Source organism: Chelon labrosus (assembly GCF_963514085.1).
Source record: "Chelon labrosus genome assembly, chromosome: 8".
Classification (NCBI taxonomy): domain Eukaryota; kingdom Metazoa; phylum Chordata; class Actinopteri; order Mugiliformes; family Mugilidae; genus Chelon; species Chelon labrosus.
This window is the reverse complement of record NC_140358.1, coordinates 13,982,309-13,998,801: the sequence shown is the minus strand read 5'-3', so window position 1 is coordinate 13,998,801 and position 16,493 is coordinate 13,982,309. Positions and strand designations below refer to the sequence as shown.

At 41.6% G+C, this 16,493-nt stretch overlaps 3 protein-coding genes across 3 annotated transcripts; 1 reads left to right on the top strand and 2 right to left on the bottom strand.

Annotated features, from left to right (window-relative positions):
- Positions 1-6: 6 nt before the first annotated feature.
- LOC311491877 (toll-like receptor 1) lies at positions 7-4,017 on the bottom strand. Its single transcript, XM_084549934.1, has 2 exons — positions 3,697-4,017; positions 7-2,670 (listed from the first exon to the last, which is right to left on the bottom strand). The coding sequence occupies exon 2, from the start codon at positions 2,661-2,663 to the stop codon at positions 255-257; it is 2,409 nt and encodes an 802-aa protein (XP_084406060.1). The 5' UTR covers positions 2,664-2,670; positions 3,697-4,017; the 3' UTR covers positions 7-254.
- Positions 4,018-8,471: 4,454 nt separating this feature from the next.
- On the top strand, positions 8,472-10,133 carry LOC311491820 (integrator complex subunit 10-like; the record flags this gene model as incomplete). The annotated part of the gene is made up of 5 exons (XM_084549859.1): positions 8,472-8,503; positions 9,140-9,195; positions 9,519-9,598; positions 9,717-9,879; positions 10,012-10,133. The coding sequence occupies 5 exons, from the start codon at positions 8,472-8,474 to the stop codon at positions 10,131-10,133; spliced, it is 453 nt and encodes a 150-aa protein (XP_084405985.1).
- Positions 10,134-11,581: 1,448 nt separating this feature from the next.
- Positions 11,582-15,018, bottom strand: LOC311492034 (toll-like receptor 1). The gene has a single exon (XM_084550157.1). It carries the CDS (start codon positions 14,832-14,834, stop codon positions 12,426-12,428), a length of 2,409 nt encoding a protein of 802 aa, XP_084406283.1. The 5' UTR covers positions 14,835-15,018; the 3' UTR covers positions 11,582-12,425.
- Positions 15,019-16,493: the final 1,475 nt, after the last annotated feature.

The window sequence follows — 16,493 nt, the reverse complement described above, 5'->3', positions numbered from 1 at the left end:
ACAAAGGTGATTATATATTATCAATCAATCACTTTAAAAACAACACAGTTGGTCAAAGTGCTGTACACACACATGAGAACAGATAAAACACGTAGAAGAATTAGAAACAAGATTAAAATCATAAAACAATAAAAACAGTAAGAACCAACATTTCAAACTGAGTTAAAAGCCAAAGAGAAAAAATACACATCATGCTGGAGAATCTATACATATTAGTCTATCTTGTTCCCTTTTACAAACGTTCAACTTTCTCTTTACTCCTGTATCTCTGCGACAGGTGCGTTTGGCAGGTTATCCTGTAGGGCAGCTCTAAGGTTAGCCCAGAACAGCCTGTGCTTGGCCCTGTCCTGGGGCCACTCTAAATAGGTGTGGCGTTTCATCATGGACTTCAGCTGGTAGTACTTGGATGGGATCAGATACTGAGGGAGAGGCTCGAGCATCAGCAGCACGATGCTATCCGAGCCGCGGGAAAGGCGCTGGTGGGTGGCGAAGTACAGCTCATAATGGCACCACTCGCTTTTTACAAAGTGAGACGAGAGCACAAACACGGAGCGCCGGCTTTTCTCCACGCAGCTCATAATGTTCTCGATGATCGTTTTTCCCGGCACAAAGTGTTTCTCGTGGTGGCAGATTCTGAGCCCTCCTGCAGGACCTTCGAGGTTGGGAAGGAGGGAATCGTGCACCCAGTCCGAATTGTGCTGGCTGTAAGACACAAAAGCATGAAACTCAACGCCCACGAGATCTTCGGGTCGAACGTGGCGCATTCGTGCGCGGTGTTTGGCTCTGGTCCACTGCCAGATCATGCCCAGATACCAGGGAACATCAAGTTGGTGGCACAAAATCACAATAGTGATGATCAGGACCACTGCCGGGACCAGGATAGCGGTTGCTAGGAGACCAACGTTGCAGGAGATTTCTGGGATCCAGATGTCTTTCAGAGAAGAGTTTCTAACGTCCTGTGGGTAGATGCAGAAATAGCCCGGTGGCCAGCTCAACAGTTCTATTCCTGTATCACTTTGTTTGTTTTCAGACTCGATTCCAAGACTAATGAATCTTCTCAGAGAGCATGTGCAGGTGAAAGGGTTGTTACTGACATCAAGGGTTTTCAGTTTGGAGCAGCTTTTTAACCTGCTTACAGATGGAGCATGGAGGGAATTTGACTTGAGCAGAAGCTTGTTCAGAAAGGGGAAGGAATTACAAACTGGCAGGTCACGCAGCCTGTTAGCGTTTAGATTCAGGGATGTCAGGTTTTCAAATTTTAAGATGGATTCAGGTACAAAGGAAATCTGGTTGTTCTGGAGGTCCAGTGTCTCAACTCCTTTTGGTAGACATTTAAAAACCGAATCTGTCAGTCCATTAGAAGACAGATTCATACTGGTAATGTTTTGTGGCCAGACACATTCCAACAAACCGTCATAAACTACTGAGTTGAGGCTGAGGTCCAGGTATTGCAGGGATGTCATGTATTCCACACGTTTGCTGATTAGATGCAGTTTCTGAAGACTGTTGCCTACAAGAATCAGTCTCCTCAAGTTTCCCAGATTCTCACATTCAACTATTTTGTCATGCTCCACTCTGGTGAAGATGGTGTCTGACAGAGCACAGAAGGAGAAGTCCAGCTGCAGGATAGGACTCTGCGACTTTGGACATGTCATGTGTATGATCGGAGTCGTCGTGATTGCTAGATTCTTCACTGGCATGTTGATAAAAAAGTTGTACACAGACTCCTGCGAAAAGAAGAAAGACGTCACCACCGCATGTCTGGCTGTGAAGGAGATCATTTTTGACGTTTGGGTCTCGGGGCTGTCGTGATAAGGCGGATTGTTAATGACCACATCAGAGGCGCACAGATGGGAGATGGATGTGAGCAGAACCATATTCACAAAATGAGTCAAATCACTCCAGTCAATGACAATGTTTGTGAGATAAAGATAAGAAGTGTGAATATCCGATTTCTCAGTCAACTGCGTACTTAGGGTGTCGTAGCCACCTCTCAAATGCATCATCTCCACTTCGACAAAGACTGACAGAGCATCATCAATCAGATCATGATCCATTATTTTACTGCTACTGAAAGCTATCTGCAGCCTTTGAGCATGAACATCCCTTAGGCTGCCCGTTTCATAAGCGAGTTCGTCCTCGAGGGAAAGGGTCAGAGTACGCAGTTTCACCTTAGCGATATTCACGAAGTCACCCACGCTAATGTGTTTCGCTCCAACTGTTAAATGCTCCAGTTTAACCAGGGAACTGAACTCACTTCCCAGCGTCATGGTAAGAAACTCGTTATGGGCCAGATTTAGCACCAGGAGGTTCCCTGTGTGGAGCAGGTAGCCCTGATGTGACAGGTTCATCAGCCTGTTGTGTGACAGGTCCAGATGACTCAGGAGTGGTGTGTCAAGAAAAGTCTCCGGGTCGATCTCCTCCAAACTATTCCATGACACGTTCAGGAAGGTGAGGAGGCTGGTGTTCCTAAAGTCTCCTTTGTGAAGTTGGTGGATATGGTTGCATGAAAGGTCAACAGCCTCGGCCGCCTGTGGCAGGTCTCCTGGGACAGAGGAGAGGTTTTTGGATGAAAGGTCTACGATGTTGTCAGGGGACGAAGCACTCCTCTGGAGTCCCGTTAGTATGGTGGCTGTCCAGAGGACAGCAGTGGTGAGTCTCATTGTTTACCTGGAAAATAATAAGGAACCAGTTACCAGTTTATTAGATACACCTTTCTTAAATGAATGCAATCGAACACAACAGTCAAGTGATATGTTCTACCTCTGTGATGTTATAATGTTTAGTTTAGTTTAAACTGCTTCAGAGAAGTGTTGACACACTTTTGATTATGAAGTGCGTGGACATTGGTGGCAGTCAACCGACATGTGTTCCTGTTTTTTAGCCCATTGATAGAAATGGGTCAAACTAAATAAAAGAGAAATGAAGTTGATCAGTTTGGGATCTAGTGAATTTGGAGGCCAGGTCAACACTTTGTGCTCTTCTTCATGTTTTTTGAGTTGTTCCTCAACCGTTTTTTGTGTGTGTGTCTGTGTCAGGCTGCATCCTGCTGGGGATGGCTTCTGCCATCAAGGAGTGTCATTGCTATGGGGTGGGGGTGCCTGGTCTGGTCTAGGTGGGTGGTACATGTCAGGTCCATATATGATATATTATGATATATCATTAGATCATTAGTAAAAGCAGGATATTACTGTTGCAGGTTGAGATGGAGCTCCTTTTAACTATTTTGTATTGAAACTAACTAATGTAACTAATGATCATTATTATGGCTTGATCTGCTGCTTATTTACTCTATTAATTGACTGATAGTTAGGTATGTAAAAAATTAGTGAAAATAGTGAAAAATGTCATCACAACTGCTCCAAACAACGAACGAACCAATTTGTCTATTAAATGACTTTCAAGTATTTGATTGATTGACTAATGGTTTCAGCGGTGTATGAATAAACTGTTGGGTAAATCTGTACAATTACCATGATTTGTAAAGTACGAAAGCTGTCTGATTAATAATGTAAAAAGTTCAATAATCCCTTTTGATCTGAACTGTAGCTAAACTAAATGACGTAAATATAGCTAAACCTTTGTTATAATTTTCAAGGCTCATAATTACTTCTGTCCCAAATGAAGTTATCGGCAAATTAAAAGTACAACATGAAACACTATGTAATACGCAGACAAACAAATTAGTGCACCAACCTGTAACTGAGTCCTGTGCTTAATATCGAGTTGATTTGTTGAGTATTTAATTCCTGTTAATTAGGTCTCTGCTCCCTCTGAAGTATAAAAGTAGTTTTAAAATCAGAACGAAAACCAAAATTAACAACTTATTTGAGTGGCACCAGCCCTGCTGCAGGATTAGCTCAACTGCTTTTACTGTTAACAGTATTTAACAAAACAGGAAACAGACACAGAAATGAAGCAGGGCCGGACATGTTTAACCTCGCATGTATATCCTCTTTTTACTTCCTCTTTTCTTGACTGCACTAAGGTTTTTGCTGAAGGAAACAATTTGCTGTACTTCAAGATGGTATCGCTGTGTGAGAATGTTTAAAGTAGTGAAATCAGTTTTTGCTCATTTAGTCTCTTACATAGCAGCCCGAGTAAATATTATTAGACATGCGTGAGCGCGAGGTAGCCTCTTGAAAGTGAAAACAATGAGATTTGTGAATTTTGCAATAAAAAATAAATAGGCATAAAATAAAAGAAAGCATTGTGACGACTGATTTCCTAGCTGAGCTGACACAGATTTGAAATAGTGGACATGAAGTGTATGAAAAAGTAATATGAAAATGAACGAGTAACAAAAGCTGTCAGACAAATGTGGTGCGAGTGTAATATTGTGACATGTAGTATTTAATGCATTAGATTGCATTAAAGTGCAAGTATCATTCGACATTCAACTGGGTTTTGATTCTATTTCTATTTCTATGTAAAGAAATATGGGCATGGGTCGGCACAGTGGAGCGCTGATACCTCACAGCAAGAAGGTTCCGGGTTTGAATCCAGGCCGACGGGGGCCTTTCTGTGTGGAGTTTCCATGTTCTCCCTGTGTCTGTGTGGGTTCTCTCCGGGTACTCCAGCTTTCTCCCACCGTCCAAAGACAGTTTAAGGGTAATTCTAAATTGGCCACTGTTAAACTTTTTCATCGTAAATTTACAGTAATTGACTGGCAGCAGCTTCGCCAGCACTGTATTTCAGAATTACAGTATACAGTATTACTGGAAATAAATGTACAGTTCATTGTTGTAAATTTACAACATGATACTGATGATGAGTTTTCAAATATTTATTAAAATAAAAACAATGCAACACAAGTAAAACTAACTGTGCTGAATGATTCACTGATGTTGGCTTCTTTTGGACCATCTTGCCGCTCTTCTTGCCTTATACCTTCTCACGGCTTGCTTTTGTGCCCCTCTCAGGATTGATGTCAATACTACTTCTGAAAAACAATATAGAAAGACAAAAATATTTTTCTTTCAGGTGATATTGGTCTATGAATGCGACATATCAAATAAGAGCATGTTCAGCACAATGTAGTGATGCAGAACGTTGAACCACGTTAAAAAGAAGGAGTATCGGCCTTAGCAATATTAATAGAGGCAGTAGTTATGTTTGTAGTTGCTGTTCTTGTGTCAGAGGCACCATTGGCTATCACTACAGCTTATTGGACAATGGTGTTGTGTGAAGAAAAGTTAATCAAGTAAAGTTCTGTGGTACAGTGTATGTAAAAAAGAAGCTACCTCTGAATGAATTCCAGCATGCACGCTGCATCATGTTGATACTGACGGTTGAAGTTGTCGTAGGAGGAGAAGACTACAGCAAGCCCAAGCACAAAGGACGTTCCTCCTATGCTCAACATCCAACGTTGGTTTGTCTGCACCATTGGACCTAAGAAAAAGATTACAAGTTAGAAACAGTTATCAGAAATCACAAAAGTAATGGAATCAATCTCTTCTGATGTTTGACCAGGACAATACAACAGTTGTACTATAAGATAGGATATAACAGTCAGAACTGTAAATAAAACTACCTTTCTAAATTAGTAGTTAAAATATCTACCAGCAAAAGCAGCAGTGTTTGTTAATGTAAACCGATACACAATGGTGAGATTCGCTAATTTTAGCTAACTAGAACATTGCAAATAGAAACTTTTCGTGGCTCTTTTTATCCGTGTGGAAACAGGCACACAAAGCACTATAGGTTAAACTTGCTACGTTACGACATTATCTTCTAGCAAAAGCAACAGTCTTGTTTTAATGTTGATATAAATTGAGACAAAATGCTGACATGTTCTAATTTTAGCTAGCTTGCAAAAACGAACCTTTTCAACAGCTTTGTTCTAACACTATTCTAAATTGCAGAAAATTCAACTGGAGAAATCCTCAAATCCTCCTCCTAAATCAGAAAAAAAATGATGAATTAATGTTAACTTACTCAGTGGAGGACGTCAGACGGCTCCGGACATCTGTGACAAAAGGCTGAGCACGTTGTCCTGACTGCCTTCGTCGTGACAGAGAGACTGGCTGGCAAACTTGCACCAAAGTTAAAATCAACAAAAATAAAATGCAAGCTGCAAAAACAAACTTTTGCCATTTAATAAAAAGGTCTTGCTGTGTCGGTAGATTTTCAAATTTTAGTTCTCGCACTTTCCTTTCACCTTCCCATGATGCTCAGCTGTTTACAGTAAAGTTTACAGTCAATCATGACTTTTTTTACAATCCTGTAAAAAAATGTCATTCAGTTAAAGTGCTGTAATTTGCTGTAATCACATTTTTTTCTCCCAGATTGCATTGCAGTTTACAGTATGATACTGTATGACAGTAATACAGTAAAATACTGTTCAGATTTCACTGTAAATTTACATCAAAGGTTTACAGTGTAGGTGTGTATGTGAGTGTGAACGGTTGTCTGTCTCTTTGTGTTAGCCCTGCGATAGACTGGGGACCTGTCCAGGGTGTACCCCACCTCTCGCCTGATGACAGCTGGGATAGGCAACCCCCCCCCCCCCACCGCAGGTTACAGAAGATGAATGAATTAATGAAATAAGGGGCACCAATCACGAAAAATATATTATTCTACAAATTTTATCTTCACCTTGTCCTGTCCAGACTGTGTGTGTATTGTTGTGAGCTGAATGAATAAAGCGGCTGGACCACAGCTCAGTCTTTTTAAGGCATCTGTCCCATAGTATCATAGCGACCACACTGAGGTCAATCTAGATGGTAGATGAACATTTTCCAACTCAACTGACTTATCCCACTAATGCCTTGAGGCAGAGCGTCTCCCGGGAAACTGCGTTGTTTACTCTAGACTGCTACACACACTTGCTTTAATGAAGGAGAATGACAGAGTTTGTTTTTTTTGATGGGCTTTTTATTGTGATCAGGAGGCTGCGAGTGTGTGTTCAGACAGATGGAGGGTGATGCGCGCACAAACACACACTTCACACTTTCCAGACGTGTTTTTGGTCCGGCCGTGCTGCTCTCGCCTCGGGTCAGTGACTGATACTATACAAGTGGATCTAAATGAAATCATGTCATATGAGCCGCTGTTCTCACCTGGCGTGGGTTGATCAAATCTCGGGAGAACACTGCAGATGTCCTTATCAGCTTCTGGGCATAAGACAACAGAGAAGAGGAGTAATTTCAGCATTGTGCCTTGTCTTGACATCGCCCCTTTTTTGGTGAATGTCGTGGACATGACATAACTGAAATCCATTAACTTATATGTAATTAAAAATTCTGTGTGTGCGTTTATTTGGAAGAGACAGACAGCAGTGTGACGTACTTCTTAGTTATGAAGCTAAGATCAGAGTACAAGCTAATTATTGACACAAGAATGTTCTTTATAGCAATCAGCATGTGCCAGTGAGCTCTGCACCGGTGTGTCTCTGTCCTCACAATGATAGCTCAGTAATACCCTGGTGAGTTAAGCTGTGGCTCGTCTTGTTTTACAGTTTCATTGACAATATAATCAAGGGAGTTTTTGGAAGTAAAAAAAAAAAAAATGCTCCGGAAACGTATCAGCAGTAGAGTGAAACAAGTGTTTGTGTACATGAGTCAACCTTTGTATGTGTGAACGTTATGTAGTAGGGAGGGGCTGAGCAGAAGTACACAGAGGGAGAGATAGGGAAGACTAACCAGGATGTCAGATGGATACTGCTGCACCTGGACGCTTCAAACGTCCCTCTCTAATGGCTCTGATCACTTCTCTGATTTCCATACCAACATTATGGATCTCTCTTCAGTCACAAGGGGACTTGTTATAATGAAAAGGACAACTGCGCAGACTGACACCGGCCATCGCTTTAAAGTGGATTTCTGAAACAAGGTAGACGGCTTCAATATGCTGAACCATCCTTCAGCAAGTCTCTCGCTCTTCCTCCTGGTGCTGGTGTGTTGTTGGACCAAGGCAGACTGTTCTCTTGGAGAGGGCAGGAATATTTGGCAGCAACCAAAGCCGGACCTGATCATCAAAGACCAAGCTTTCCTTAAGGACACCTTCCCTTCTGGATTCCTCTGGGGCTCAGGGACTTCTGCTTTCCAGACAGAAGGAGCCTGGGACCAGGATGGGAAAGGCTCGTCCATTTGGGACCATTTTATCAACTCTTCCGTCAGTGGCTGTTTACTCACGGACACTACCAGGGTGGCAAGTGACAGCTACAACCGCTGGGAAGAAGATGTTGAGGCGCTGGAATATCTGGGTGTAAGATCATACTCTTTCTCTCTCTCCTGGCCTAGGCTCTTTCCTGATGGGAATGCTAGAAATCCACCCAATACAGCTGCTGTGGAGCATTACAAGAAGCTCATAGAGAGGCTCCTGGAAAAGAAAATAGAGCCAATTGTCACTCTCTATCACTGAGACCTGGCACAGGTGCTGGGAAAAATGACACACTGGTGGGACTTTTTGAGGAGTACGCTCAGTTTTGTTTCCGCATGTTTGGGACTCACGTTAGGCACTGGCTAACAATGCATAATCCGTACCTGGTGGCCGTGCAGGGGTACGGAACGGGTTTGCACGCTCCTGGAGAGAAAGGGGGTCCTTCTGCCTCCCTCATTGTGGCCCACAACCTGATCAGGGTGAGTTATACGGGGTGTACCAGGCAGCTAGTGCAGCCAAGCACTGTCAAACCTCACTTTTTATTTTAGCTCCTCAGTCAATCATATTTGTACAGATATGTTTTTGATCAGTTAGCAAGACTGTTAACAGTTGAGGTCAGAGTCCACCACATCAGCACTTTTGCGCTGGAGAAAAACGGTGTGTGTCAGGAAGTCATGGAGATTTGCTTCATTAATAATCACTCGTGTTCATCCAGTCAATCACACATGGCATGTCTACAGCACTGAGCGGGCAGAATAAGCAAACAGTCATTTACTGAAATTACTTTCATTATTAGGCTGTTACTTCTACACTTCATACTTTTTGTCTAGTTTGAAGTATATTGTTGTTAGTTGGTATGAAATCTCAAGAAAATATGAAGAAATCAGTTTGAATTTTGTGGAAACGATGCAGATCTACACTTAAGTGTGCAAAAATCTTTCTAGAGTTAATCAGATAATTTAGAGGACTACAATGCCTTGGCTGAGATCTGTGGTCTGTGGGATTTTGAACTGTTTAAAATGAATGTGTTTCCCAGCTCACATCTTGACTTGTTGGAGGACCAGAGCAGAGTCAAGACCAAATCTAGGAAAGGTAAATGCTTCCTAAGTTCATTGACTGATTCTGATCATGAACAGCCTTAAATTAGTTCTTCAAAACTGACTTCTCAGTACTTTGGGATTTTCCTCAATGTCGGTTAATATGGTACCTGTCTATGTGTTGATTCTTTGTTGTTGTGCCACCTAGACCACAAGTTCCCTTTGCTGCAGTCTGCATGGTCAGATCACATCCACATGACAGATAATCCACTTTGTCAAAACTGCTGTTAACCCTTGAAAGTGAAGTAAACATGTGTTATTTGACAGATGCATACATTTAATTTCATCAGAGCACTGTCCTGTTTTTGTTTCAACCAGGTAATGATCTGAGATTGCTCCCCTGCAACAGTAAAGCTGTGTTACCTTTCTGTCTCCAGCTGATGCTTGCCTGCTTCAAGGTACCTTAACTATTTCCATCAGTGGAAAACAGTGGAAATTAGAGCATGGAGTCTAAGTTTATATTGGCAGACTTGATAAAACATACTCTGTGTTTATCTGTGTTTCTCCCTCCATCAGCTCCGTGCCTTCACAGACAATCGTGACGACCTGTCCCTCGGTCACGTGGTGGTCCTCCTGCAGCACGACTGGCCGCAGGGAGAGATGTTGTTTTTGAAGGCAGTGGATAAAATCTGTCAGCAAGGCAGTTTCCAGTACGAGAACTTCTTCAACTACGTCACCAGTATCCTGCTGCTCAGACGGGCACTGTAGCAGAAGCTGATTGAGCAGATTTGGATAATGTTTAATTGTGGTTTCTTTATCTGCACTCTCGTGTCTTGGATACTGGTTTCCACGAGCTCACAATCTTTCTCAGATATTGACATGCTGGAGAAGTTTGCATACCTGCGTACTCTGGAGGGAGGGAGGATTCAGCTGGAGCTGCTGCCCAATCAGGGAATGCTGATTGACTCTCCCGTTCAGTTGGTGTGTTTATAAAGGGAACAGCTCTGTTGACTGATGATTTAACTAGACATGGCCTGTGGGGAAAATTTCACTTTGAATTGATAACGCTGTTAACGGAGCGGGCTTTATAAAGAGAAGGGGTTTATGGTGAAATAAAGCTATGATCAAACTCCTTCGTTGTTTGCTGCAGACGTTTAGACACTTGAATGCACCCTCACTGACTGACAGTTGTTGCTGTCCCTCAGGAACCCTAACCCTTATATCCTATCTTATATTATAGTAACTGTTGTATTGTCCCGGTCAAACATCAGAAGAGATTGATTCCATTATTTTTGTGATTTCTGTTAATTGTTTCTAACTTGTAATCTTTTTCTTAGTTCCAATGACGCAGACAAACCAACGCTGGATGTTGAGCATAGGAGGAACGTCCTTTGTGCTTGGGCTTGCTGTAGTCTTCTCTTCCTACGACAACTTCAACCGTCAGTATCAACATGATGCAGCGTGCATGCTGGAATTCATTCAGAGGTAGCTTCTTTTTCACATACACTGTACCACAGAACTTTACTTGATTGACTTTTCTTCACACAACACCATTGTCCAATAAGCTGTAGTGATAGCCAATGGTGCCTCTGACACAAGAACGGCAACTACAAACATAACTCCTGCCTCTAATAATATCGCTAAGGCCGATACTCCTTCTTTTTAACGTGGTTCAACGTTCTGCATCACTACATTGTACTGAACATGCTCTTATTTGATATGTCGCATTCGTAGACCAATATCACCTGAAAGAAAAATATTTTTGTCTTTCTGTATTGTTTTACAGCAGCTGCATTGACATCAATCCTGAGAGGGGCACAAAAGCAAGCCGTGAGAAGGTATAAGGCAAGAAGAGCGGCAAGATGGTCCAAAAGAAGCCAACATCAGTGAATCAGTCAGCACAGTTAGTTTTACTTGTGTTGCATTGTTTTTATTTTAATAAATATTTGAAAAGGAACTGCATAATGAATATTGTCCTACTGTCATTTCTTTATCATTATCATTATTATTATTATTAGTAGTTGTAGTAGTAGTAGTTTTACAGTAACATTCTATAATTGTCATTAAATACAGGATACATACTGTAGATTCAAATACAGTTCAAATACTGTAAATATATAGTCATTTACTACTAATAATATCATTAATATCATGTTGTAAATTTACAACAATGAACTGTAGATTTATTTCCAGTAATATACTGTAATTCTAAAATACAGTAGTTTGCTGGTGAAGCTGCTGCCAGTCAATTACTGTAAATTTACGATGAAAAGTTTAACAGTGCAGTTTTAAGTCTTGTCATCCCCCAGTTTTAATTTGGGCCTGTCATTTTACATCAAGAGTTAGTCGTTCTTTGATTTCCTGTCAGTGTTTGTTTATTTGAGCCATTACTTGTCTTTCTGTGGTCATCTTGTTGTTGTTGTTGTTTAAGGCTAATGTTGGTGTCGTTGTACAACCAGTTTAGTTCTTTGCCTTTTCATAACACTTGATCTCATTTCATCCGTGTCTTATGTGGTTATGATTGATTGTAACGGAACATACGTTGTTTAAACTTGACTCTTGAACATTTTCGCAGTCGGTGTTCCAGACGCAGTTGAATTGCGGTTGAACTGACTTTATGAGTCCTAAAGCATTTTGTCAACAGAGGACACATTTCCACTCATTGTCTCCGAACTCTTAGAGCAATAATGAGCCTGTGTATTGTCCCTGTCCTGAAAGTCGACCTATCATTTCGGAGACTTAAAGACGATTTTTAACGTACAGTGTTGCTGTGATTTTCAAATTATCGCATGAGAGTCGTTTTCATGTTTACTTGTACAAAAGTGAGATGATAATAGTCGGTACTGATAAAATAAGAAACTGCATTTTGATACTCTTTGTTTTTTTTTTCTACAATCTCGATGAAATTGTTAGTTTATGTGGATGTTTGAATAAAATGTCACTTGAATGGTCTGACTATGTTGACATCTTGACACTGCTCATCATCTGCTCATAAAACTAATGTGAAAATGAAATGATATGGCTCACAAAGGTGATTATATATTTTCAATCAATCACTTTAAAAACAACACAGTTGGTCAAAGGGCTGTACACAGACATGAGAACAGATAAAACACGTAGAAGAATTAGAAACAAGATTAAAATTATAAAACAATAAAAACAATAAGGACCAACATTTCAAACTGAGTTAAAAGCCAAAGAGAAATAATATTAACATATGCTGGAGAATCTATACATATTTACTTAGTCTATCTTGTTCCCATTTACAAACGTTCAACTTTCTCTTTACTCCTGTATCTCTGCGACAGGTGCGTTTGGCAGGTTATCCTGTAGGGCAGCTCTAAGGTTAGCCCAGAACAGCCTGTGCTTGGCCCTGTCCTGGGGCCACTCTAAATAGGTGTGGCGTTTCATCATGGACTTCAGCTGGTAGTACTTGGATGGGATCAGATACTGAGGGAGAGGCTCGAGCAGCACCAGCACAATGCTTTCCGAGCCGCGGGAAAAGCCCTGGTGGGTGGCGAAGTACAGCTCATAATGGCACCACTCGCTTTTTACAAAGTGAGCCGAGAGCACAAACACGGAGCGCCGGCTTTTCTCCACGCAGCTCATAATATTCTCGATGATCGTTTTTCCCGGCACAAAGTGTTTCTCGTGGTGGCAGATTCTGAGCCCTCCTGCAGGACCTTCGAGGTTTGGAAGGAGGGAATTGTGCACCCAGTCCGAATTGTGCTGGCTGTAAGACACAAAAGCATGAAACTCAACGCCCACGAGATCTTCGGGTTGAACGTGGCGCATTCGTGCGCGGTGTTTGGCTCTGGTCCACTGACAGATCATGCCCAGATACCAGGGAACATCAAGTTGGTGGCACAAAATCACAATAGTGATAATCAGGACCACTGCTGGGACCACGATAGCGGTTGCTAGGAGGCCAACGTTGCAGGCGATTTCTGGGATCCAGATGTCTTTCAGAGAAGAGTTTCTAACGTCCTGTGGGTAGATGCAGAAATAGCCCAGTGGCCAGCTCAACAGTTCTATTCCTGTATCACTTTGTTTGTTTTCAGACTCGATTCCAAGACTAATGAATCTTCTCAGAGAGCATGTGCAGGTGAAAGGGTTGTTACTGACATCAAGGGTTTTCAGTTTGGAGCAGCTTTTTAACCTGCTTACAGATGGAGCATGGAGGGAATTTGACTTGAGCAGAAGCTTGTTCAGAATGGGGAAGGAATTACAAACTGGCAGGTCACGCAGCCTGTTAGCGTTTAGATTCAGGGATGTCAGGTTTTCAAATTTTAAGATGGATTCAGGTACAAAGGAAATCTGGTTGCTCTGGAGGTCCAGTGTCTCAACTCCTTTTGGTAGACATTTAAAAACCGAGTCTGTCAGTACATTAGAAGACAGATTCATACTGGTAATGTTTTGTGGCCAGACACATTCCAACAAACCGTCATAAACTATTGAGTTGAGGCTGAGGTCCAGGTATTGCAGGGATGTCATGTGTTCCACACGTTTGCTGATTAGGTGCAGTTTCTGAAGATTGTTGCCTACAAGAATCAGTCTCCTCAAGTTTCCCAGATTCTCACATTCAACTATTTTGTCATGCTCCACTCTGGTGAAGATGGTGTCTGACAGAGCACAGAAGGAGAAGTCCAGCTGCAGGATAGGACTCTGTGACTCTGGACATGTCATGTGTATGAACGGAGTCTTCATGATTGCTAGGTTCTTCACTGGCATGTTGAGAAAAAAGTTGTACACAGTGTCCTGCGAAAAGATGAAAGACGTCATCGTCGCCTGTCTGGCTGTGAAGGAGATCATTTTTGACGTTTTGGTCACAGGGGTGTCCGGATAATCCAGGATGTTAATGACCACATCAGAGGCGCTCAGATGGGAGATGGATGTGAGCAGAATCGCATTCACAAAATAAGTCATATTACTCCAGTCAATGACAATGTTTGTGAGATAAAGATAAGAAGTGTGGATGTCTGATTTCCCAGTCAACAGCATACTTAGGTTTTTGTAGCCACCTCTCAAATGCATCATCTCCACTTCGACAAAGACTGACAGAGAGTCATCAATTAGATCATGATTCATTATTTTACTGCTACTGAAAGCTATCTGCAGCCTTTGAGCATGAACATCCCTTAGGCTGCCCGTTTCATAAGCGAGTTCGTCCTCGAGGGAAAGGGTCAGAGTACGCAGTTTCACCTTAGCGATATTCACGAAGTCACCCACGCTGATGTGTTTCGCTCCAACTGTTAAATGCTCCAGTTTAACCAGGGAACTGAACTCACTCCCCAGCGTCATGGTAAGAAACTTGTTTTGGGCCAGATTTAGCACCAGGAGGTTCCCTGTGTGGAGCAGGTAGCCCTGATCTGACAGGTTCATCAGCCTGTTGTGTGACAGGTCCAGATGACTCAGGAGTGGTGTGTCAAGAAAAGTCTCCGGGTCGATCTCCTCCAAACTATTCCATGACACGTTCAGGAAGGTGAGGAGGCTGGTGTTTCTAAAGTCTCCGTTGTGAAGTTGGTGGATATGGTTGCATGAAAGGTCAACAGCCTCGGCCGCCTGTGGCAGGTCTTCTGGGACAGAGTAGAGGTTTTTGGATGAAAGGTCTACGATGTTGTCAGGGGACGAAGCACTCCTCTGGAGTCCCATTAGTATGGTGGCTGTCCAGAGGACAGCAGTGGTGAGTCTCATTGTTTACCTGGAAAATAATAAGGAACCAGTTACCAGTTTATTAGATACACCTTTCTTAAATGAATGCAATCGAACACAACAGTCAAGTGATAGTTCTACCTCTGTGATGTTATAATGTTTAGTTTAGTTTAAACTGCTTCAGAGAAGTGTTGACACACTTTTGCAGTCAACTGACGTGTGTTCCTGTTTTTTAGCCCATTGATAGAAATAGGTCAAACAAAATAAAAGAAATCAATCGGTCTGACATGTCCAAAACTGTTTCAGTAAACAATTAAACATTGATCCTTCCTTGTAGGATTTATAGTGTGAATGTTTTCAGAGGTGGAGAAAGTAGACCGATCGATCCTAATATTAAGACCACCTTCCTAATATTGTGTAGGTCTGTGTCTCCAAAACAGTTGTGGCTCATCCCAGAATAGACATGGACCTTCTGAGGGTGTCCTGTGGTGTCTGGCAACAGGATATTGTTAGTGGGGGAGGGCGTTTGGGTCCTATGGGTTGAGCGGAGGGGCCTCTGTGGATCATCCCAGATACTTGATCAGGGATTTTTTTTTTTTTTAGTTGTTCCTAAATCGTTTTTGTGTGTGTGTCTGTGTCAGGCTGCATCCTGCTGGGGATGGCTGCTGCCGTCAAGGAGTGTCATTGCTATCGGGTGGGGGTGTCTGGTCTGGTCTAGGTTGGTGCTACATGTCAGGTCCAGATGTTTCCCAGCAGAACATTGCATTGCGACAAGACGTTTTTTGTTTCACCTGTCAGTCGTTGTATATAAATAAAAGTGGTAATACCACACTGGGAGTAACCAGAAGTCCTGCATTTAATTTGTTACTATGTAAAAGTATCATCACAAAAAGTATTTAAATAATTTAAATACTTTTTTTTAGTAGTATTTAAAGTAAAGTTCTCCATGTTGTGCTTATGACTGTTCCACTATTATATATCATATATGATATATTATGATATATTACGTATATCATTAGATCATTAGTAAAAGCAGGATTTTACCTGTTGCCGGTTGAGACGGAGCTCGTTTTAACTATTTTGTATTGAACTGTAACTAATCATCATCATCATCACGGATTGATCTGCTGCTTATTTTCTCTATTAATGATTGGTAGTTAGGTATGTAAAAAAAATCATAAAATAGTGAGAAATATCATCACAACTGCTCCAAACAACGAACGAACCAATTTGTCTATTAAATGATTTTCAAGTATTTGATTGATTGACTAATGGCTTCAGCGGTGTATGAATAAACTGTTTGGTAAATCTGTACAAAAACCATGATTTGTAAAGTACAAAAGCTGTCTGATTAATAATGTAAAAAGTTCAATAATCCCTTTTGATCTGAAGTGTAGTTTAAGTAGAAAGTGGCAGGAAAGGAAAAGACTCAAGAGCAACTACTTCAAGTGTGTATATAAGTACCGTACTTGAATGAATTACCCGTTACATTAAACCACTGACTGATGCACTGCATTACTTTTACTGAAGCAATGTGTACCTGGCTGTCCATGCAGTACCATATACTGACTGTGATTTGTTTCATTTGACCTGCAGTGGTCAAAGCAGAAAGTCTCAATAAAATGCCTTTGATCAGTTATAATTAGGATTACTAATATATCCACAAGTCCCAACACATATAAATACAGATATTATTTTCTG

Excerpts from the sequence above, each read along its gene's own strand:
- LOC311491877 (XM_084549934.1), bottom strand. The coding sequence starts at position 2,663 with ATGAGACTCACCACTGCTGTCCTCTGGACAGCCACCATACTAACGGGA.
- LOC311492034 (XM_084550157.1), bottom strand. The coding sequence starts at position 14,834 with ATGAGACTCACCACTGCTGTCCTCTGGACAGCCACCATACTAATGGGA.